The sequence below is a fragment of the Schistocerca piceifrons genome, chromosome 1 (genome assembly GCF_021461385.2).
Source record: "Schistocerca piceifrons isolate TAMUIC-IGC-003096 chromosome 1, iqSchPice1.1, whole genome shotgun sequence".
In the NCBI taxonomy this organism is placed as follows: Eukaryota; Metazoa; Arthropoda; class Insecta; order Orthoptera; family Acrididae; genus Schistocerca; species Schistocerca piceifrons.
Window position 1 is genome coordinate 886,198,984 of NC_060138.1, and position 24,020 is coordinate 886,223,003.

The window sequence follows — 24,020 nt, forward strand, 5'->3', positions numbered from 1 at the left end:
GTAAGGTTTGGAAGGTAGGAGACGAGATACTGGCAGAAGTAAAGCTGTGAGTACCGGGCGTGAGTCGCGCTTCAGTAGCTCAGCTGGTAGAGCACTTGCCTGCGAAAGGCAAAGGTCCCGAGTTCGAGTCTCGGTTGGGCACACAGTTTTAATCTGCCAGGAAGTTTCATATCAGTGCACACTCTGCTGCAGAGTGAAAATCTCATTCTGGAAACTTTCAAAAAATCCAAAAATGTTTTTATAATTTGGACAGTGGGATTTGGCATGTACGTGTTTGGAGGGCGGTACAATGAGAGCATTACTGAAATGGGGGTATTTCAAATTTCTTAAACATACTAAAAAGAAAGCTGCATTCAATGTGTAAGCCATATTATTCTGGTGAATGAGCACTGATTTCTTTAAAAAGTATCTAAAAGAAAGTGAAAGCATAGCAAGGCACTTATACAAGATCTCAATAAATAATAAAAAAATAGAAGTAGATTCTGAGTGCCAGCAACCATACAGAATTCTAACCGTTAATTTAACGGAGCCATTAATTGGGAAGTAGGCCGCAGATTTACCTCCGTAATGTAGGTAAACTCACAACAAAATTTTAAAAACATATCTTTATCCACTGGAAGCTCTGTTTCAAAACCACTATCAGAATCTCTTCGTACAATACCTAACACTAAGTAATATCTAGAATGCTTTCACCCACAATCCACTATTGTTTCCACAGAACCGTCCCAGAAATTTATACCAACCAGGAAGATATAATCTTCACCCCTCAATGTCACAGTTACAACTAACTTTGAAAAAATGTGATTAAGATATGTAGAAATTAACATTCTTTACAAGTAAGGCAGACCATTCACGAAAAATGAGAATCACTGACACACACACACACACACACACACACACACACACACACACCTGTGTCCCTACATGGCATCAGCTGGAGGAACAATGCCTGTGCTGCAGTTCGACAGGATGGGTGGGTGTTGTGTCGGGTGGGTTGTGTAGAGGGAGAGACAGGTGGGAGGTAGGAAGACACAGTGGGGTTGGATGGGTAGCAACTCAGATGGAGGCATCTGGTTTACTAGCTAGGATTGCAGGTTGGAAGGGTGGCCAGTACACAGGCTACGCATGTGATGTGCAGGTGTCACAACTGAAGAGGAGCAATGCACACTGAAAGTGACAGGGACGTAAACTGGCAGGGAGCGGTAGGAAGGAGGAAGGGGAAACCATTGTAGGGACAGAGGGTTACCAGAGATGGAGGGCAGAACAGTTATGGGAGAAAAGAATTAATTGCAAGGATAACATCTATCTGCGTACTTCAAGGATCCAAAGGGAAGGATCCAAATGGCCAGGATTGTGAGGCAGCCATTGAAACGCCCAGTTCCTTGTTGTGCCACTGGGTGGTCAACCTTGTTCTTGGCAACAATTTGGTGGTGGTCGTTCATCCAGGTGGACAGCTCGCTGGTAGTCTTACCGACATAAAAAGCTGTGCAGTTTTGCAGCAGAGTTCCATCCTAAATCTTGTGTCATCTGTCCTTTGTTCCTGTCTCATAATTTACATATACTTCGATTCTCCTGTATTATCCCACACACACACACACACACACCATCGGTTCCGACCAACATGAGCATTTTTTGTGATACCCTGTTGCACCAATCACAGATATTATGACTGTGTCACATGCTGTTCTATGAATCACCCATCCACCAGATCACAGTTATAACATCTTCCTAGCAAACAACTACTAGATTTCACTTCTGAATCCTACCATCCCACTGACATAATACACCTGTCAGAATTTTACATCTTTTCCCCTATACACAATCAAATATCCTGATTTCACAAAATTATCCTAGTGCCCTCAGCACAATACTTTCCTTCTTTTCACTCCCCGAACACCCGCTCTGCTATCCAGTTCCCCTTACAACCACTTAATGCTATGTCTAATCCATTTCCCCCGTACTTTCCCATATTCCTACACCATCCCTACCCCCAATGAACCCGTGCTCCATCTATTTGTCCCTTTCAGAAACATAACACCTTCCCTGGCTAAAGCACACCCTCCACTCCTAACCATAAAAATCCTTTTTTCTGGATCCTTCTCAGATTCTGCCAGCCCCTATCCCTGACAAATCTGGTACTGCAGAAACACATTAAACTGTGGTGTCTGAAACATTTATTTGTTCAACCATTGTCTTGTCTTAGATGTTTAATGAAAAGAAGTATTTGGCCTACCTCTGAAAAGTGAAACAAGAAACGATAATACTGTATACTGCTCTATCAGTAAATTGATCTCTTAGGATGGATAGGATGTGTGACTGCTGTGTACGGATGCAGGAGGAGCTGGCCACTGTTCGCGAACAGCTGAACGTGTTGATGGCTGTGGTCAGCCGTCTTCAGGCTGCTGCCTCGGAGTGTAGCAGCAATGGGGAGTCTGGTGCGTCGCATGGTACACCCCAGGTGTTACATGCTTCACCCACTGTCCCTGCTGTCGAGACATCTTCCCGGGTACCGGGCGCAGTTAGGCCACCCTCTCCCCAAGGGGAGTGGCGGGTTCAGCGGCGCACGAGGCTGATGGTCAAAGTGGAGGCTGGCCGTGTAGCATCGCCCATTCTGCCTGTGAGTGGACATGTGACTGCTCCTTCAGCAAGGTCCGAGCAGGCACATGGGTGGAGGGGTTTATTAGTGATTGGGAGCTCCAACGTTAGGCAGGTGATGAAGCCCCTTAGGAAAACAGCGGAAAGGTGAGGGAAGAAGGCCAGTGTTCACTCTGTCTGCTTGCCAGGGGGTCTCATCCGAGATGTGGAGGAGGCCCTGCCGGTGACGAAAGAGAGCACTGGGTGCACCCGACTGCAAATTGTTGCTCATGTCGGCACCAATGACTCCTGCCATCTGGGTTCAGAGGTCATCCTCAGTTCATACAGGCCGTTGGCAGAGTTGGTGAAGGCGGAAAGCCTCGCTCACAGGGTGGAATCTGAGCTAACTATCTGTAGTATCGTTCCCAGAACCGATCGCGGTCCTCTGGTTTCGAGCTGAGTGGAAGGCGTAAACCAGAGGCTCAGAAGATTCTGCGGAGATCTGAGATGCAAATTTCTCGACCTCCACTATCGGGTGGAGAAATGTAGGGTCCCCCTGAATAGGTCAGGCGTATGCTACACACAGGAAGTGGCTACAAGGGTAGTGGAGTACATGTGCGTATATGGGTCTTTAGGTTAGATAATTCCCTCCCTAGGCCCGACAAGACGCCTCCTGAGACACGGCAAGGTAGGAGTAGGCAAAATGCAACAGGGAATAACAATATTAATGTGCTAATAGTAAACTGCAGGAGCGTCTATAGAAAGGTCCCAGAACTGCTCTCATTAATAAACGGTCACAATGCCCACATAGTACTTGGGACAGAAAGTTGGCTGAAACCAGATGTAAACAGTAATGACATTCTAAACTCAGATTGGAATGTATACCGCAGAGACAGGCTGGACAGTGAAGGGAGAGGCATGTTTATAGCGATAAGAAGTTCAATAGTATTGAAGGAAATTGACGGAGATCCGAAATGTGAAATAATTTGGGTGAAGGTCATGGTTAAAGCAGGCTCACACATGGTAATTGGATGTCTCTATAGGCCCCCATTTTCAAGAAGGGACGTCGAACAGATGTGCAGAACTGTAGACCTATATCTCTAACGTCGATCAGTTGTAGGATTTTGGAACACGTATTATATTCGAGTATAATGACTTTTCTGAAGGCTAGAAATCTACTCTGTAGCAATCAGCATGGGTTTTGAAAAAGATGATCATGTAAAACCCAGCTCATGCTATTCGTCCACGAGACACAGAGGGCCATAGACACAGGTTCCCAGGCAGATGCCATGCTTCTTGACTTCTGCAAGGCGTTCGATACAGTTCCCCCACAGTTGTTTAATGAACAAAGTAAGAGCATATGGACTATCAGACCAAGTGTGTGATTGGATTGAAGAGTTCCTAGATAACAGAATGCAGCATGTCATTCTCAACGGGGAGAAGTCTTCTGAAGTAAGAATGATTTCAGGTGTGCCGCAGGGGAGTGTCGTAGGACCGTTGCTATTCACAATATACATAAATGCCCTTGTAGATGATATTGGAAGTTCACTGAGGCTTTTTGTGGATGATGCTGTGGTATATCGAGAGGTTGTAACAATGGAAAATTGTACTGAAATGCAGGAGGATCTGCAGCGAATTGACGCATGGTGCAGGGACTGGCAACTGAATCTCAATGTAGACAAGTGTAATGTGCTGCAAATACATAGAAAGGAAGATCCCTTATCATTTAGCTACAATATAGCAGGTCAGCAACTGGAAGCAGTTAATTCCATAAATTATCTGGGAGTAAGCATTAGGAGTGATTTAAAATGGAATGATCACATAAAGTTGATCGTCGTAAAGCAGATGCCAGACAGAGATTCATTGGAAGAATCCTAAGGAAATGCAATCCGAAAACAAAGGAAGTAGTTTACAGTACACTTGTTCGCCCACTGCTTGAATACTGCTCAGCAATGTGGGATCCGTACCAGATAGGGTTGATAGAAGAGATAAAGAAGATCCAACTGAGAGCAGCACGCTTCGTTACAGGATCATTTAGTAATCGCAGAAGCGTTACGGAGATGATAGATAAACTCCAGTGGAAGACTCTGCAGGAGAGATGCTCAGTAGCTCGGTACAGCTTTTGTTGAAGTTTCGAGAACATACCTCCACCGAGGAGTCAAGCAGTATATTGCTCCCTCCTATGTATATCTCGCGAAGAGAACATGAGGATAAAATCAGAGAGATTAGAGCCCACACAGAGGCATACCAACAATCCTCCTTTCCACGAACAATACGAGACTCGTATAGAAGGGAGAACCGATAGAGGTACTCAAGGTACCTTCTGTCACACACCGTCAGGTGGCTTGCGGAGTATGGAAGTAGATGTAGATGTACATCAGTATATGAACATATCTAACTTGTTCTTGTATAAGTTTGAAAATATTAAAAGTTTGGTTAGCTAAAAGAAAGATAAGGTACAAAAATTACAGAAGCAATTTAACATGTGTTCAGTGAAAGAAAATGCAATTTCGAGTTGAGCCTATCACAAGAAACAAGTAACAAATAATACAGTCTCTGGCTGATACTATAGCAATGCAAATAAGCAAAATTTTCTGAAATGGTTACCATATGTCATCCAAATGCAAATACTATCTGAATACTGTATTTAAAATATTCCCAAAAAGAACTGGTCTAAAGCGCAATAATGTTGATGTACAACTTAATAAATAAACATTTAGACTGAAGAATTATTGTGTTCATGAAGTGCCAGATCATATTCATATAAATTACAGTTTATAACAGCATTTGTGGCAACTACGGAAAAAGACATGGGAAAGAATGCAGAGTCAGATGAACGAATAGAATAATTAAAAAAATAGGTAAACCTAATATATAATATTGAGAAGAATAAGCCAATTCCAAGAAGAACAATATATAATCGAGGAGGAGGAGGAGGATGAGATCTAATTAGTCTGTGCAGGTAGAGAATGCTAGTGGGAACTTGGTGACTGTTGGAGTCATTCTGTAGGCATCAGCAGCATGTTTGGCAGTGTGCAGGGCAACTTCACCGAAACTTTTGAGACAGAAGTTTGACAACATGAAGACGAGAGTGCTGTCAGGCCAGTGCACAGACAGCACCTGAGGCCATGCACATAATGAGACCAGTTGAATTTGTGAGCAGTGACTCACGTACAGGATTGAGATAATGTTACATAACCTGAAATTGTACAGGAAGGATTAAGCCAATAATAGCTTATAATAGGGATGGAGGGAAGGAGGGAAATTGGCCACATGGAGGTGAAGAGTAGTGGGAAAAGTTAGTACAAAATCTGGATGGAGAAGGAGTGGTATGGATATAAGAGGTAAGGGAAAATGTATGTTCAGGCAGTAAGAAACAAGTTAAAGGAGTTTTAAGTCAGGGGGACTGCAACAGTGCAGGGTACGCTGTTCCCACCTGTGTAGTTCAGAGATACGTGTGCTGGAAGATAGTATGAAAGTGGCACATGCTGCTTCACTAGCAGCTGTTGAAGTCATTAATGTTGTGGTGTGCAGCATGTTCAACAATTGAATGGTGATGGATGTGGCTGTCTGCCACAGTTTGGAGGTGGCCGTTATTGAGGGTGGTCAATTGGGTGCTTGTCATGCCCAATAGAATGCTGATGTATAATATGGCTGCTTTCATACAGGGCCTTGCCTATTATTGAGCAGGAAGAGCCTGTGGCTGGATTGTGGTAGGAGGTGGCTAGTGGATGTATGGGACAGGTCTTGCACCTGTGTCAGCCACAAGGGAGTGACTCATGAGGTGCAGGATTGGGGTAGGGATGGACAAGGATATTTTGTAGGTGTGGTGGACAGCGGAACACTACTTCGAGCAATGTTGGCAGGATTTCGATTACGATAGCCTTCATCTCCAAGCAAAATGAGAGGTGGCTGAAGCCCTCGTGAATGATATGGTTGTGGTTTTCAAGACACGGGTGATTAAAGGAGTGCTGGTTGGTGGCTGGTTAATAGCGTTAATGCTGTCAGAGGAAGAGATGACATGGCAGATCTGTGTAAGGATAAGCTGGATACAATATAAAGGCTGGTAAGGTTATCTGCACATCTTGACAGCTCCTGCTTTCACTACAGATGCAGCATCCAACATTGGTGAAGCTGTATGAAAGAGACTTTTTGGCATGGAGCTATCAAAGTGGAGGTGCTGTTGGTGGTTGGTGCACCTGACATGAACAGACATATTTATGGAGCCATATGAGAGGTGGAGATCAACATCTAGAAAGGTGACTCATTGAGTTGAGAAGGAGCAGATAAAGTGGGTTTCAGTATAGGTACTAAGGTTATCGAGGAAGTTGCGAAGGTCGTATTAGCCATCAGTCCAGATCTTGAAAATATCATCAGTGAAAGTGAATGAGACAAGCAGCTTTAAGTGGTGACTGTAAAGGAAGGATTCCTCTGAATGGCCCATAAATGAGTTGCGAAGCAAGAACCCAGGGCAGTACCATCGATTAGTTTACAGATTTGGCCTTCAAAACTAGTATCATTGTATGTTAGGATGTGGTTGGCTAGGAGGATTAAGGTGGCTGTTTGGTATCAGGGCGATGGAAAAGGTACTGTTCTGCAAGGCCATGAGCACGGGGGATGTAGGTGTGTAAGGTCATCATGTCGGAAGTGAGAAACACGGTGTCTGGTGGCAACGGGACAGGGACTGTGGAAAGGCAGTGAAGGAAGTGAGCGTTGTCCTGAATGTATGGTGAGAGATTATGGACAATGGTTTGGAAGTGTTGGTCAACAAAGGCAGAGACCATTTGGTAGGAGAATTGTATATGGGCACAATCAGCCTGTATAGATGAACAAGAAAACAAAAATCCCAGATTTCCTGGTTAAAAACATGCTTTTTCTGGGTGAAAATGCACGTCCCTCAGAGCTGTAAGACATATTAGTCCTCTGAATCGTACAGCACGGCAGTTTCCAAACAGAGAACACCAAAATATATGAAGTGTGATGTCCATACTCCAATACAGAAACAGAGACTGTAATAGTGTTCCAAATGGCCTGGCAGTGAACTTCAAATTCAGCACAATACTATGTCTTCTTTCTTTGTGAAATATGATGAGTAGATGATATTTTTCATCAAAAAAAGTGAAGCTTTCACACATAATATTGGTTGTCAAAAACTTTTTGCTGTTTTAATTTAATTTTATTTTTTTCTTCCCCCCCTTCCACCGAGAGTGCAGTTAGTCAAAATCACAAGAGCACAGCTTAAATTGCAGCAGCTGAGTATTTCTGACAAGCAAGATTGCAAATTTCACTGCTGTGCACCAAACATTTTGTGGGTTACCTGGCTGAATAAATGTTCCATTGAGCACTTCAGCTTTTGAATAGAAAAGCTGATTGCTCGTGAAAGTGCTCAGAAATTCACTCTATGCTTCTTTTTGAAGGATAATTATACTTTTTGCTATCATTATTGCTTAATTTGTACCCTATGAAAGAACTAAAACAAATAAGAGAAACTAATCTTGAAGACTGGTCTTTTATAGTGTGTGTTATCCTTTGAAATATATCAGATGTGAATATGCCAGTTAAATGTTAAATGATGGCATAAATGGCTGGTCCTCTGGGCCTAAGTGGCTGGTCTTCAAAGTGTAAGTTTTGAATGTAGCAGCTAGACAAAAGTTTCCAGAATGAGACAAAAGTTCTTCAGCTTTCACAAGCTCGATAGACAATCGTACACAGAGTGGATTGCATGGCTGCAAGCAGTATCCAGGGACTTTACATTTGTGTGCAATAATCCAGAAGGCAATCACTAATATGCAGCTTCATTAGTCACAGACACAATACTAGTGCACATTCTGGATGACACAGTCCAGACAGACTTGTTAAAACTGAAAGACACTTCATTACAAATACGTTTGCCCATCGTTAGGGCTTTCGAACAATCCTTGTGTTTGACAGCACCATGCAAAACCCAGCCCAAGTTTTTGCAACCATGACAATCTGTAGATCCCCTCCACCAGTCAGGATGGATTGGCAGATGGCACAGAACAACCTGGCACTGATGTGCCAATTCCGACAATTGCCAATATGTAGTCAATGTCTTATATTGCACACTATCATCAGTGTCATTATTACAGACACAATGTATGTGTAGGAAATCAAGCCTTTGAGCAGAAGTATTTCAATTGCCACACAAAATGCCAGTGGACTACAAAATGGTCGATCCACTAGGAGGAGGAACACTGACTGCAAATGAACCTTCCAAGGATGCAGCACAAATCAAATCAGTGTCTTCAACCACCACAAACAGTATGTCCCTGATGATCCACATTGATGATGTGCAGCACAGGTTGCAAATACACACAAGTTCTTCCACAACCATCATTAACTGGCAGTCGTACCAGTGGTTGCCACCAAAATCCTCCAACCCAAGGATTTTCAGACAGGGACTAACTGCAATAGCAAGATAAATCACTGCATCAGGGCCCGCATCCTTGTAATGGACACTATGGCGCAGTAAACATATTAGGAATAGGACTCCTCAATGCTTTGGGACTGTAGATACGTGACTCTAAATCCCATCTACTCCCTCAGTGTTCCCGAATTCCTTGACACATTGCCTGCAAAATTCAAATCAGTGTTTTCCCAATCAGGATCACACACAAGGAGTTTTAAATATATACAACCCTATCCCATCTAGTATCCCTTACTTCTTTAATGCACGTAATGTGCCTTTTTCCTTATTAGACAAGCTGCAACTTGAGTTATAATGACTGCTGAATGAAGAAACCCTTACCCCTCTCTGAAACATTCAGTGAGCCATGCCTACGCTCATAATAGAAACACCAAATGGCATCCTACACATAGGTGGTAATTTCTAAAACACAATAAACTTCCAGTCCATGGTGGACTCATAACCAATTCCAAAGGAGGAGGACATCTTGACCAATTAGGAAAAAATTTCGCTGACAATGATCTCAAAGATGCTTATCAACAACTTCCCCTGGGTGTCAAATCCCGGCAGAAGCTAGTACTCAATACTCCATTCAGACTTCATCAGTACAACCAGCTGTCATTCACAGAGTCTAGTGCCCCGGCCTTTAGTAAAGTGCTGCATACAGCAAATTACCTAGACGATATCGCTGTACCAGGTAAAAATACTGAGGATCTGGCTAACAACTTAGACAAATTGTTTTCAGTGATCAAGAAATCATATCTCAAGTGCAATAAGGAACAGTATAGCTTCTTTGTAGCACAGATCAAATTTGGGACACATCCTCAGTGCTATAGACATTTCTCCTACACCTCAGTATGTGGAGGCGAGCGAAAAATTACCCAATACAAAAGATACTGGCCAACTCATGTCATAGAACTAGTATCAAAAATTCATACCACAGGCAGCAACAATTGCAGAGCCTCTTCATAACCTCCTCAGTAAAAAGGTAAAGTGGCGTTGGACACCAACATATGACGAGGCTTTGAGAGAATTTAAGCAAACTCACTCAACCCCTCATGTCTTAAAAGCCTATGATCCATCCCGACCGCTGGTCTTAGCAGCAAATGCTTCTGACTGTGGAGTGGCACCAGTCCTATCCTACATTATAAAGGGATGGAGTGGCCCATTGCATTTGTCTCCAAGACTCTGTTCACTGCTCAATGAAAACTGAAGAGGAGGTAAAGGCCATCACCTCTGGCCTCAAAAGATTTTGATTACATATATGGTGGAAAATTCACATTTCTGACTGATTATAAGTCATCGTTACCCCTTCTCAAGGCTTCTGCATCCATCTACAACAGTGGGCACTATTTTTATATGCATATAATTATGACAGCCAATTCCAGTCCACCACATAACATGCTAATGTTGATCTTCTGTCCGACTACCAGTAGGTCACACACAACTAGACAAAGAAGTGAAAATATGTTTTCACTTAGACAACAAGCCAGAAGAATCAGCAGCTGTCCTACCACTGGGCACATCACTCGTGGGTTTACACTCCGCAGATGACCCATTCCTCAAGGAACTGCTTCATTAGAACCAGCAGGAGCAACCTTTGATTACACAAACATCTGGCTCCTGAAATCCTGGTGTACTATTGGCACAGAAGACATGAGGTTTACACCTTCCATGATGTGCTACTCCCACTGGGCAAGAACCAACATAACAGGGTGGTTATTCTGACGTTAGCTCGGCAGCAATTACACTGGCAGGGTAATGATGCCACCATCATCGAAATGGTTGCAGCTGGCATCACCTGCCAAAGGAAGCAGGCTGAACCATCTCACCAATTCTTCCCATGGTTGGACACTTCCACATCATGCTTAAGACTACACTTAGATTTTACCAGACAATACCTGGCCCATAGCCACTGCTGCAGGTCCTTATGTCTCCCGTGCATCAACATCCCATCCAGTCAAACCATCCAGTCGATGGTGAAAAAATTTTAAACAAAAGGGATCCCAGAGACCTTGGTAACTGATAAAGGGCCACAAATCACTTCAGGCAAATTTTCTTCTTTTTGTGAAAAGAATGGCATACAATTAATACACACAAGGTGTGACAAAAAATAATAGAAATCTGTTTCTCTTAAAGAATCTATATTTATTCATCAACATCAACTTTGTTTGCTTCTCCTCTTCAAAGTAACCCCCCTCAGATATAATACACATGTGCCAGCACTTTTTTCAATCTTGAAAGCACTGTTGGAACTCACTTTTCATTGTGGTGTTCAGCTTCTTCAGCAATTCTGTTTTCATCCCATCAGTGGTTGCAAAACAACATCATTTCATGGTTCTTTTAAGCCTCGGGAATAGAAAGAAGTTGCAGGGGGCACGTCCCGAGGCATCTTAACAGTTTTGTTTTTTTGCCAAAAATCGTGAACAAGTATTGAGATGTGAGAGAGAGAGAATTATTGTGATGGAAGTTCCAGAGTGGTTTTGTCACAATTCTGGCTGTTTTAATTGGATTACTTGACGTAAACAGCGCACAAACTTCCAGTTAGTATTCGTTTTTGACCACATGGCCATAAGGCAGGAACTCATGATGTATTATTCCATTGAAATCGATGAAAACAGTGAGAAGAACCTTCACATGTGATCAAACTTGTTCAATTTTTTTTTTGTATCGGCTAATCAGGCCGTTTCCATTGGGACAACTGGGCCTTGTTTTCAACATAATACCCGTATACTCATGTTTTCCTGTTTTGTCACATGTTACAACCTTCTTTAAAAATTCTGCTGAATTGTTGACTTCATTCAGAAATTCCTGAATGATGCCTACATGACATCATTCTTGGTGAAAATTAAACAATTTTGGAACAAACTTTGCTGCTACATATTCCAGGAAAAAAAAAAAGAGGCTTGGCTTGACCCAAAGGATATGCCAATTTTCCAATTTTTTTTTTTTTTTTTTTTTTTTTTACTCCTTCCACAATGTCATCAGCAATTGATGTCTTCTCGATGTTCTTTGATATGTTTAGACAACCATAAACTCCTGTCTTACTCACAGTATTAGGTCTGCTAGAAATGTATCGAACTCTCTCTCCCCCCCCCCCCCCCCCCCATTTCACCCCCCACCCCTTCCCGCGCCCACCCACCTCCCCTCCCGCTGAATGAGGTGCTGCACTTAATGCCATTTTTCAAGCAAAATTTAATGCAAATTCTTTGATGGATCTTTTCCGAAAGTAAAAATTCACTGAGCACATGAAAACACATAAAACTGTCAACACTAAACTAAATATTCAATACAGCTGAATATGCAAACACACATCAGCAACACTTGTACAAACAAGATAAAAACGTTTTGGAAATACACAGTATAAAACCTGCAAGATTAAAAATTCCCATTACTTTTTGATCACATCTCATACAGCACCTTTCCATCTGGCCTCTAACAGCCTACCAGAAAGGTCTGTCCACACGTTCAAGAATCAAATATCAAAATTACAATGCCATCACTCTCTGGACAAATCCTTGACTTTGTTCCTAGCTTCATATCATGCACTTCATAAGACAGAGCCTCACCAGCAGAAAAATTAAGTAGTCAACCTTGTACATCATGACTTTCGATCATCCATCTGTCTGTCAGCAAGCAACAGTCATGAAAAACTTGTAACCACCCTTATACCATTTTATCTAGGGGACAACGACAGTGGCTCCCTGCAAAAGTAACAAACCTACGTGGCAGGGCCATGGCCAAAGTCATCCTGACTAGCGTCATGGTCTGCCAGAAACATATAAAACCAATATGACTCCGCAAAGGCAAAATCTCAAACATGGATTATCTTCTGTTCTTTTGCCAGAGAGCGAGAGCCAGGAGAGGCTACAAAAAGTCAACACAAGATCATCTCAACTCCCAGTGCTGTGGGCCAGCCTGCTCCTGCAGTACCAACACCAATGGAAGTGGACATCATGAAGGACCCAAGCCTGCCCACCACTGATGACACAGAGCAGCAGGAACACATAAAGGTGAGCCTTGCCCCCTTTGGCCCTTCTCGGAGAGGTGGATGATATGCCACAACGTTATGCCTTCGAGGTTGGCACATCATATGCTTGGTATTGAGGGTAGCATGTGTCAGGCAACCACTTTCTGCCAAAAACGAGGATTCCTGGTTTTCTACTAGGTGGACCTAGTAGCATCACTTGAGGTTGCGAGTTGCGGGAACCTGCTTGCTTCCGCAATACATGACTGAAAATACATCCCAAGATACAGGATCCACCGGACAGTATTTAGGCAGGCACACAGCCCTCAATCAGCAGTTCACTCCAAGCCAGGACTCCAGTTCAGACATATAGTCCATGCCAACACTACTGTCTCCACCATCAACCAGCCACTGCTGCTACGGGCAAAGCCCTGGGTTGCCTCAATGAGACTGATGGATCTATCTTCATGGTTGTGGGTGTCTTAAAATTTTGCTTAAATTATTCTTGTAGTACACTGACAGTAGATTGTTCCAAGGGAATTTTAACTTCGTGCCTAGACAGAACGTTAACTCCCTGAATTGACAGAGGAACTGAATGTTTAGTTGAACTTTGTTTCAAGACAGTCTGAAAGAGACCTAGAATTTAATTTTTTGTGACCAACTTGTTCGTTTTCAAACTACATGGATTAGACGAACAGTTTTCTTGGTTTTGGTAGTAAACTTTTTGAAGAATACTTGACATTATTTGTCGCCTCTGGTGGATTCATCAACTGGGTGTATATGTGAATTAGAAGAAAAAAATTCTCGGATTTTTCTCAGATTTCCCAATTAAAACTTCACTTTTTTTGGGGTGGAAATGCACTTTTTTCCAGGTGAGAATACACTACAATCTAGGTGAAAGAACATTTTTTCTATGTTAAGTGACAATACACTTTCCCTCAGAGCTGTAGAACATACCAGTCTTTTGAATGATAAAGCTTTTATAAACCGATGCAGAACTTACCAGCACTCCCAGTAAAAGACAACACATTTTGAAAAGATCTTTAATGCACACGTAACATACACATCCCGAATTCGAGTCGCGGTCCGGCACACAATTTTAATCTGCCAGGAAATTTCATATCAGCGCACACTCTGCTGCAGAGTGAAAATCTCATTCTGGAAACATCCCCCAGGCTGTGGCAAAGCCATGTCTCCGCAATATCCTTTCTTGCAGGAGTGCTAGTTCTACAAAGTCTGCAGGAGAACTGCTGTGAAGTTTGGAAGATAGGAGATGAGGTACTGGCAAAATTAGGGCTGTGAGGACAGGTCATGAGTTGTGCTTGGGTAGCTCAGATGGTCGAGCGCTTGCACGTGACAGGCATAGGTCCCGAGTTCGAGCCTCAGTCCGGCACACAGTTTTAATCTACCAGGAAGTTTCATATCAGCACACACTCCGCTACAGAGTGAAAATCTCATTCTGGGAACATATACATTGCTTATTTTGGTGTTACGAGAATATAAATATGAATTCTCCAACTATGGCATGGTAGTTTCCGAACACATATAAGAAGTGTGATGCCCATGCTATGATACAGAAACAGAGATTGTAGTAGCGCTCCCAGTGTCCTGACAGTGAACTTCGAATTCAGGAAAATATGGCATGATAATTTGTATTCCTGCTTTGCAAAATAATGCTATTAGATGATTTTTTCATTCATTTGTATTCCTGCTTAACGAAATAAGGCTACTAGAAGATATTTTTCATCAAGAAAAGAGAAGCTTTCACATGTAATACTGATAGTCAAAATTTTTTTGCTGTTTTTTTCCAAGCAAGTGGCTAGGCAGGATTCTAAGCACACAGCTTACATTGCAGCTGAACATTTGGATACAGAGAACTGTCTGATATGAGTTGTTGACTTTGACCAGTGACATAGCAAACATGGGACAAATGCTGTACATCATTTGTCGGCATGCCAACTCTCAACCAAACTGTCACCTTTCAACCTAAATTAGACCTTGGGTAAACTACATATCAGTCTGGCACCGTAGCCGGTTTTTTCACTATCACCTTTGTTGGCTTCGCCAACTCACAACCAAACTGTTACCTTCCGATCTAACCTATACCTCGAGCAAAGCTACAGATTAGTGTGTCACCACAACCAGTTTTATTTTTTTGCTTTGAAATTAGTTTACTTTGCCAAATAACAGCAAAACTGTGAATATATGCACCATAACATAAATAAAAGGTAATGTGACAGCAGCCATTAACGTTACGCAACTCGCCAACGATTTGAATCGAACATTCTTCTTGACCCAAAGAAGAAGGACTGTAAAATTCTCTACTGTGCACTGAACATTTCACGGGTTGCCTGACTGAATATATGTTCTGTCGAGCGACTTCTCCATAGAAAAGCCAATAACAAGTTGTGAAAACTGCTCAAGAACTCACCTTGCACCTTTTTTTTAAAAAATATAGTTATAATTTTGCCATCATCCTTTACCCTTTATGTTTAAGAATATCAAGCAGTTTGTTGATACGAAGTATTACATAATCTTTGTCCTAAAGTCTTTGACACATTTTGCTGTGGTCAGACAATTGTATGTGCACTGTTCACATTTTCTTTGCAAACTTAACTTTTATTTTGGTGGAGCTCTTTCGTCTGTGTTTTGTTGCTGCAATACTATTCTGCAGTAGCAGGCTAATGTCAAATTCTTTGTTAGAGTATCAGTTCTTACTAGTCAGAATTACAGAAATTTAATGGAATGCTTAAACAATAAAAAACCCTAAAAAATTCCAGAGTATTTCCTGGATTTTTCCTGAATGAAAAAATTCATGGGTCTTTTCCAGGGTGTATACACCCTGTTCAATTTGTATGCAGAAGTGTTGGAAACTTGGAAGAAACACCCAGCTACGCTGTCAGTATGATTCATGACCACTATGGTGGTGTGGTGGAGCCTTTGTCTGCTGGAAGAATGATAAGCTCTGGAATGGTTTTCAGGTTACAGATAGCTGTGTGTTCCACAGGAGTGATGTTTGACTGACTGGGGAGGCCAGGTTAGTAGTGAATAATTCCTGAAACATAGCCAAGGGATGATTGGGTGGATGAACAGAAGGATCAGAGTTGGAGGTGAGGTTACAACAGTTTTAAACAAGCTCCTATTAAGGGGGGAAAGAGAAGGAGATTGGGTTGGCTGTTGTCAGTGGCATACATAGCAAAGAAATGTCTGCATTGGAGAGAACAGGCAAAGGAAAGAAGGTCTTTACGCATACAACATGGTTGAATTTAAATTTTGGATTAAAGGTGAAGCCATTAGGAAGTACTGAGACTTCTAAAGGGGGAAAGTACTTTGCGGGACAGACTGACAACAGTAGTCGGCTTCCTCGACAGTAGTTGGAGGAAGTTTTTGGTGGTATGGAAGATGGAATAAGTCAGAAAGGCATAGTTGAGCAGCTATGTGGGGCTGACAGAAGGGTTGGATTAGAGTGTTAGGATCCTTCTTGGTTATAGGTAAGCCCATGTGGGCATAGGACAGGAGCAGATGGGACAACTTCTTCAGATGGTACTGAGAGGCTGTTCCAACTCTTGAAAGGCAAAGATCTATCACAGAGCAAAAGGATTCTGCAAAAGGAACAGAGACTCTTGAGTATGGCATGAGCTTGGATTGTACAACTATGAAGGATGAGACTAATCGAATTGGACTGATGAAACTGGAAAAGGTGAAGGTTCTTGCAGCAAGAGGGAGACAACCTGAGATGCCAATTTAATGGTAAGCCCATTAGATGGGATACCATGTGCCAGACAAGATTTTGGAAAGAGGATGTGTGGTTAAAGTTTTGCAACAGGAGAGGAGAGTTTTCGGAATTAGCAAAGGTAGAATGAGCAGGGATTCATGCCATGGATGGTCAGGAGATGAAAGGATTGACTGAAAATTTGTCAAATACAAGTCAAATATAAGAAGAGGAAAACTTATGTTCAAAGTGTTTAAACAGAAATAAATGGTAAGTACTGTACATAGAGCATGCAGCAAGTTATGAGGAAGGTCAGGAAATGTATTAAATAAGCAGGAGGTAATAGCATCATTTGCGAATAGAAATGCCTCTACTGCAAATTGAAATGCACAACTAGAAAAAACACGATCGCAGTCATATATAAGCACATGAGATTGGCTTGTTGTTGTGGTACAGCAGTTACTAGTGTTGTGGACTGTTACAACAGTGGGCATTTAAATTGTGCAACAGAGGATGGCTGGTTTGTGTTTTAAAGACAGGTTCTGCAGAGGAGAAGAATACACTTATTGATAAATAAAGACTTGACAAATGAATTGTAGGTAAGCAAAGAAAGACAGTAACAAATGTATAGGGTTAAGGGGTGGAAGAACGCCAAATCGGCAATTTAAACCAATATTGGAAATTCCAGAACAGAAAATTACATAAAATAAGGGAAAGGCAGCCTCTTAGCTATAGAAGATGGGTCAATGGTGCACAGAAACATGTAACAGAAAACAGTTAACACTAGCTTTCAAGCTCTTGCTATTTTTCTAGTAAGAGTACGTGAGTGCACACGCACACACACACACACACACACACACACACACACACACACACACACAGAGAGAGAGAGAGAGAGAGAGAGAGAGAGAGAGAGAGAGGCGTGCAAACGCGCTTGCAAATGTAGATGCTCACGGTAGCAGCAAGAATATAGATACTGAAAGTAGTTGCGTAGGTAGATGGAGATGAGGGGGTTGGGAAGGAAGTTTGCAAGGAGCAAGGAGAGTGTAGCATGGCAATGTGAGGCAGGTCTTTCGACAGATGAGTCAGCAGCTGCACAACGGTGTGATAGGAGTTAGGGTAGAGCAAATAAGGGATAGTAAGAGGGAAAGGGAGGAGTTGGGGGAGGAGAGAGGAGGAAGGTGGTGGCGAAGAGGGAGACTAGGCGGGAGGAGGAGATTAATGTTTAACATCCCACTGACAAGGTCACAGGACCTGGAGCACAAGCTCACAATCCCAGAATTTGCCTGAAGCAATTTAGGGAAATCGCGGAAAACCTAAATCAGAATGGCCAGACGCATGTTTGAACCAGTGTCCCCTGCTAAATGCGGGTTGTGAAGGCATTGCTAATTACACACACAAATTTTTTTGCCATGATTTTCTTTCATTTTCTACTTTATTCCTTTGTTTCTACTGCCATATGTTATTATGATGATGTAATGTACTACTGTGATTTTTAAACGTAAAGATGTAATTGTGATTATTTTGTTTGCCAAAGGATAAATAAGTTTCTTGCTTTGGAAATGTGGAAAATTTTGTAAATTTCTTTTTGGTATATTATTAATTGTGAAAAATGCAGTCAAGAACATTTATAAAGATTTATGTAATCTACAATAATGACATAACATCTGTAGGCAGGGGACTGCAATTGCTACATCAATACTCGAACAGAGGACATGTAGTAGAAGGTATGGCGGATGATGCGTCTGTGAAGCATGTGCAGGATAATGAAACTGTTTTTATGAAAAGCACCCAGAACTGTATGGACAGTGATACCGAACTATGAGAATGTCAATTTGCTTTATCACTGTGGTACATAATGCCATCACCAGTGAACCTTAGGACCAAATAAATCGGACTGTGAAGGTGCCACTAACAACACTTTGTTGTGACCAACACAAACAGTACTTTTATTCATATGAACTTTACTGGCATTGATATTCGAGTGATGGAACTATTGCCTTTTGTGTTCTATCATGCCCTGTAAATGGATACTTTAATGAACTGTGCAGTATATCTACCTTTCAATGACGTTGCAGAAGTTTGAAATGCAAGAAGAGTGGACATTGTTTACAGTGTGCATCACGTGAAAGAACAGTTCTATGAACTGTGTATTTGTGGCTACGGATATATGATTGTGATGAACTGTGTAGTCATGGAAAGAAGTGCCATGGACAGTGCAATAAGTGTATAAATGAACACTGTCTATGTAATGTGCTTTGCAAGAGGGGACATATCAACAACGGGTGCATACCAATGTCTTGTGGTTTGTTAATCGCCACTGGCTTACTGGTACAGCTGTGCAGAAACTTTGTTCACATTTTGCCGGAATAGATTAACAAGCCGAACTACCTGTATCCTGCTCACAACATCATAACCCGGCAACATCATGCTGCCCAGAACAATGCTTTGTATGCAACGAAAAGTTAAAATATTTCGCCAAACGCTATCCCCTGATCTAAATACTTTCTTTCTCTATTAAAAGTAGTAGAAGTATGGACTCTATTCAAATAAATTCTTCGCTTGTTTATGTTTGCTTTCCGCTATCGAAAGTAAAAGTACCGGTACCATTAGTGAACTAATAGTTGCAAGGTAGTCATTGTTGAAACACCAGTAAACATAAACTTCTTTCCCTCATTAGAATTATTTCTCCTTGCATGTCAAAACTATAGCAGCCACATATTTAAAGTGATTTTATGTATTGTTATGAGTATGGCACTGTGATAGTGACTAATACGACTATTTTGTCACGAAATACGACTGCGTGCGTAAATCACGGTGACCACCATAATTGCCTGAGATCCAACCAATGACATAAAAGCTGCTATTTCACCATTGGAGCATTTCCTGCTGGGAGCGTGAATCATATATGTCAGTTGTCAAAACACATGGGGAATGTATTGCTACAAGTCATAGTATTGAGAGATGCTGGTTATACTCAAAAGTGGGTACATGTATGGTGAATCCCCCCAATGTTCATGTAATTATTAACAGTGTGGTATGTGATTCACGTAATTTTGTTACTTTTTCTAAATTCTGTCAGATATTGTCATGGCATATTATCCACAAGTTCATCAAGGCACTGTTGGTCCAGATTGTCTCACTCCTCAACGATGATTTGGCGTAGATCCCTCAGAGACGTTGGTGGGTCATGTCATCCATAAACAGCCCTTTTCAATCTATCCCAGACATGTTAGATAGGGCTCATGTCTAAAGAACATGCTGGCCACTCTAGTCGAGCAATGTTGTTATCCTGAAGAAAGTCATTCACAAGATATGCACGATGGGGGTGCGAATTGTCATCCATTAGGACGAATGCCTTGCCAATATGCTTCCGATATGCTTGCATTATCGGTCGGAGGATGACATTCACGTATCGTACAGCCATTATGGCGTCTTCCATGACCACTAGTGGCGTACGTTGGCCCCACATAATGCCACCCCAAAACAGCAGGGAACCTCCACCTTGCTGCACTCACTGGACAGTGTGTCTAGGGCGTTCAGTGTGACCAGGTTGCCTCCAAACACGTCTCCAATGATTGTCTGGTTGAAGGCATATGTGACACTCATCAGTGAAGAGAACGTGATGCCAATCCTGAGCAGTCCAATCATGCAGCCTATTGCACGCAGTTTGAGTCATAACACGACGTCCTGTTGCCGCACAAAAAGCATTATTTAACATCGTGGCATTGCTGTCAGGGTTCCTCCAAGCCATAATACGTAGGTAGCGGTCATCCACTGCAGTTGTAGCCCTTGGGCGGCCTGAGCAAGGCATGTCATCCACAGTTCCTGTCTCTCTGCATCACCTGCATGTCCGAACAACATTGTTTTGGTTCACTCTGAGATGCCTGGACACTTCCCTTGTTGAGAGCCCTTCCTGGCACAAAGTAACAATGTGGACTCGATCAAATCTCGGTACTGACCATCTAGGCATGCTGAACTACAGACAACATGAGCCGTGTACCTCCTTCCTGGTGAAATGACTGGAACTGATCAGCTGTCGGACCCCCTCCATCCAATAGGCGCTGCTCATGCATGGTCATTTACATCTTTGGGTGGGTTTAGCGACATCTCCAGACAGTCAAAGGGACTGTGTCAGTGATACAATGTCCACAGTCAATGTCTATCTTCAGGAGTTCTGGGAACCGGGGTGATGGCGAACTTCTTTTTTGATGTGTTTATGTTTTTTTATATTCCAGACTTTGTGCTGAAGTAGATAATCTCATATAAAGTAAGAGGACAATGAGAAATATTTTATACTATATCAATAAAATTATGAACTCAAATAAATTTTGTGGAATGTATAAGAATTTTTCACAGAGCAATATACCTAATAAATCCACTTCCATCATTCACTTTGGACGAGATGTTTTCCTCGGTATTCAGGGAACACACACTATCAAAAGGACCTGATGATATACCTGGTCCACACTGCCTGTTTCCTGCATTTCCTGCAACAGAACTATTGGGTGAAACATTAAATTAGCATGTGATATGTTACCATAGAAATATATTTTCTTTTTTAAAGGTTCAATGTCTGTTATCAAAGAACTAATGCTTTCAGAAGATGCCAATCTGTAACTAATTCTGAATGTTAGGAAAAAACGTACAACATATTTCTGTAAAACGTTAATAACAAAACACATGAGAAAAAAATCTTTTCTTGGTATACTAGGAGAAACATGTTGTCTGGTTGACATTTTTGACAATTAGTTGGAAGATTCAAGACAGCAGTAAATGATATGAGCTGACGTGGGGAAGCATGCATCAATAGGAAAACCTTGGAGTTAAAAAAATTAAATGAAAATTCAACCATGGGCAGAACACTTAAACTTTCATCTAAAACCTATGTTGTAGACAATACAGCATTAGATCTCCATAAGCCAATATACTTATACATATGAAGAAAACAACTGCAAAAGTTTAATATTATGTATAATATTCTGAAGTATCATTTTTAATAAAGCTATTTACACTGCAAAACCAAAAAATCACTAGCACAACTAAAAGATTTAAAAACATTAAAGTGTGTGACAATGATGGAAAATCTGAAGGAATTCTAACACCAACACAACAAAATGCTACTTAAAGGAAATCATTGAAATTATATAAGCCAGTTGTCATACACTGAAGAAGTCAGACGTGGTTGGAACACTTATTGATCATCTATAGAATGCAATGAACAAAATTGTGGTAGCCACCAAACTACCAATTATGTATTGGGCATTGGCTGATGTGTCTATCAGCGGCCACTGGGAGGTGACATGGTGATCAAGAGACAGCCCACAACTACTGTGCAGGCATATTCAGTGGCCCCTGCTAAGTGTGCCAATACAGGCAAGTGCAGACCAGCACTCACCCTCTTTCAGCTCTGGCCCCAGGCGTGACTTACTTCACTGTTTTCTTTGCCATGTGGCACCATTAACAGAGTACTCTTTTTGTTCTATTTTGTACTTGCGAGCCGCCAATATATTTGTTTGGTGGAAGTCATGCTCCATCAATTTCTCCAACATCTGCTACAGGGACAGAAACAATAGGAGGCCCTGTTGTCCACATTGTTCTCCCGGCAGTTGACTGCGAATCCACCACCGTTCCCACCATATGATGAGTTGGTGGAGGAGTGAGAGGCCTATGCCTCCAATAGCATTTCACGATGTTTCAGGTAATGGATTGTGGCATGATCAAAGCTCTTTACCTGTCGTGGATCTCGTTTAATACGATCTAGCTTTTGTGCAAACTGACCCCTCTCTCGGAACCAGCACATCTGTCCTTCGATGAAATGTGTGTTTTGCTGTCTACCTACTTTCATGTTATTGCACCCCATGTAGAGTTTTATCAGTGTCGTAAACAGCACAACCAATCCTAGTGTGCATGGGCAGCTGAACTGCAGGGCCTCAGTATGAAATGACGTTTTGAGACTTATGTACATAAAGAATTGTATGCCAAAGTGATGATATGGGACACAATAATTAGGGGGTGGGGGGCTAAGATAAGCAAATGCATCAGAAAGCTCTGTAATTTGAAGATCCTTCTTAGTGGGGTGTTTTAAAATTAGCTCAGTCCTCCAAAGTTTCCTGGGGTCAGGGCAGCAGTTCGATTTTGGGGTGAGGCAGTGGCCATCATCAGACCCAGAAGACAGTAGGAAATGACGTTTTGAGACTCATGTACATAAAGAATTGTATGCGAAAGTGATTATATGGGACGCAATTATTTGGGGGTGGGGGGTGGCGGTGGGGCTAAGATAAGCAAATGCATCAGAAAGCTCTGTAATTTGAAGATCCTTCTTTGTGGGGTGTTTTAAAATTAGCTCAGTCCTCCGAAGTTTCCTGGGGCCAGGGCAGCAGTTCAATTTTGGGGTGAGGCAGTGGCCATCACATCAGACCCAGAAGACATAGCCAAAGTGGGAAATGCAGCAACTGCAGAGAGCAAACCCTGCTGCCATTGGCCCAGTCTTGAAAACAAGGAAAGCAATCACTCCCCCCTCCCCCAACCAGCACATATTTCTGTTGTGCCCAGAATGTTTGCAAAAACAAATTAGTGTCCCTGACAGGTGGACACAGTGCAAGGCATGCCAGAAACAAGGGCATAAGGTGTCAGTCTGTTTTTTCAACACCCAGGAGTGCCCCTCAGAAACTGTTCATCATGCTCATTTTGTGTGACAAACAAGTCTCAGTTACAACAACTCGTAACATCTTGGCATCCCTGTTAAACTTTCAAACCTATCCAAAACACACCAATTGGTTGCATATAACAAGAAAAAAATTCCACTTCAATGACAAAAATCACAATCGTAGTGTCATACAAACATGTCTTATGCCACCACAGCTTTCTAGCGGTCCACAACACAGATACAGAGAACCTTTTTCAGCCTCAATGCTTTCTCAGCCTTTCGATTTGTGATCAAGGATGCCATCCAACTGATCTCGGAACAAATACCATTTCAGGAACTGGATGGCCTAATTTTCTGGGAGTGTTGGCTAGGCAAGGAGCCTTGTGGTTCACATCACTTTAAAGGCACCCGCACATCCCTGCTTCTTCCATGCGTTGTAGGAGCTGTCAAAAATAAACTCAACAAGTTGACAGCTATTGACGTCATTGAACTTATGTCTCCAAGTGAGTGGGCAATGCTCTTAGTTGTCATAAAAAAGCCGTTAGACGAACTGTGCTTGTGTGGAAACTTTAAAGTTAAAGTTAAGTCTCTGTCAGAGATCAAGACAAATGTCATTATGTAACCTTATGGAAGTATTTTCGGCACCAGTGGGAGGACAGCCTATTTCAAAACTAGATCTCACTGAAGTTCT

The 24,020-nt window shown here is 42.1% G+C and overlaps 1 protein-coding gene across 5 annotated transcripts in view; it reads right to left on the reverse strand.

Moving 5' to 3' along the window:
* The window catches only part of LOC124716797 (kinesin-like protein KIF22), a 331,625-nt gene that overhangs the window by 67,046 nt on the left and 240,559 nt on the right, over positions 1-24,020 (reverse strand). For 4 of the 5 annotated variants that reach the window (XM_047243349.1, XM_047243365.1, XM_047243357.1 and 1 more), the window contains exon 9: positions 21,050-21,181. The exons of the other annotated variant lie outside the window; for it this stretch is intronic. In XM_047243349.1, coding sequence (XP_047099305.1) covers positions 21,050-21,181 — 132 coding nt within the window. The remainder of the gene's footprint in view (positions 1-21,049; positions 21,182-24,020) is intronic. 5 annotated transcript variants of the gene reach the window in all.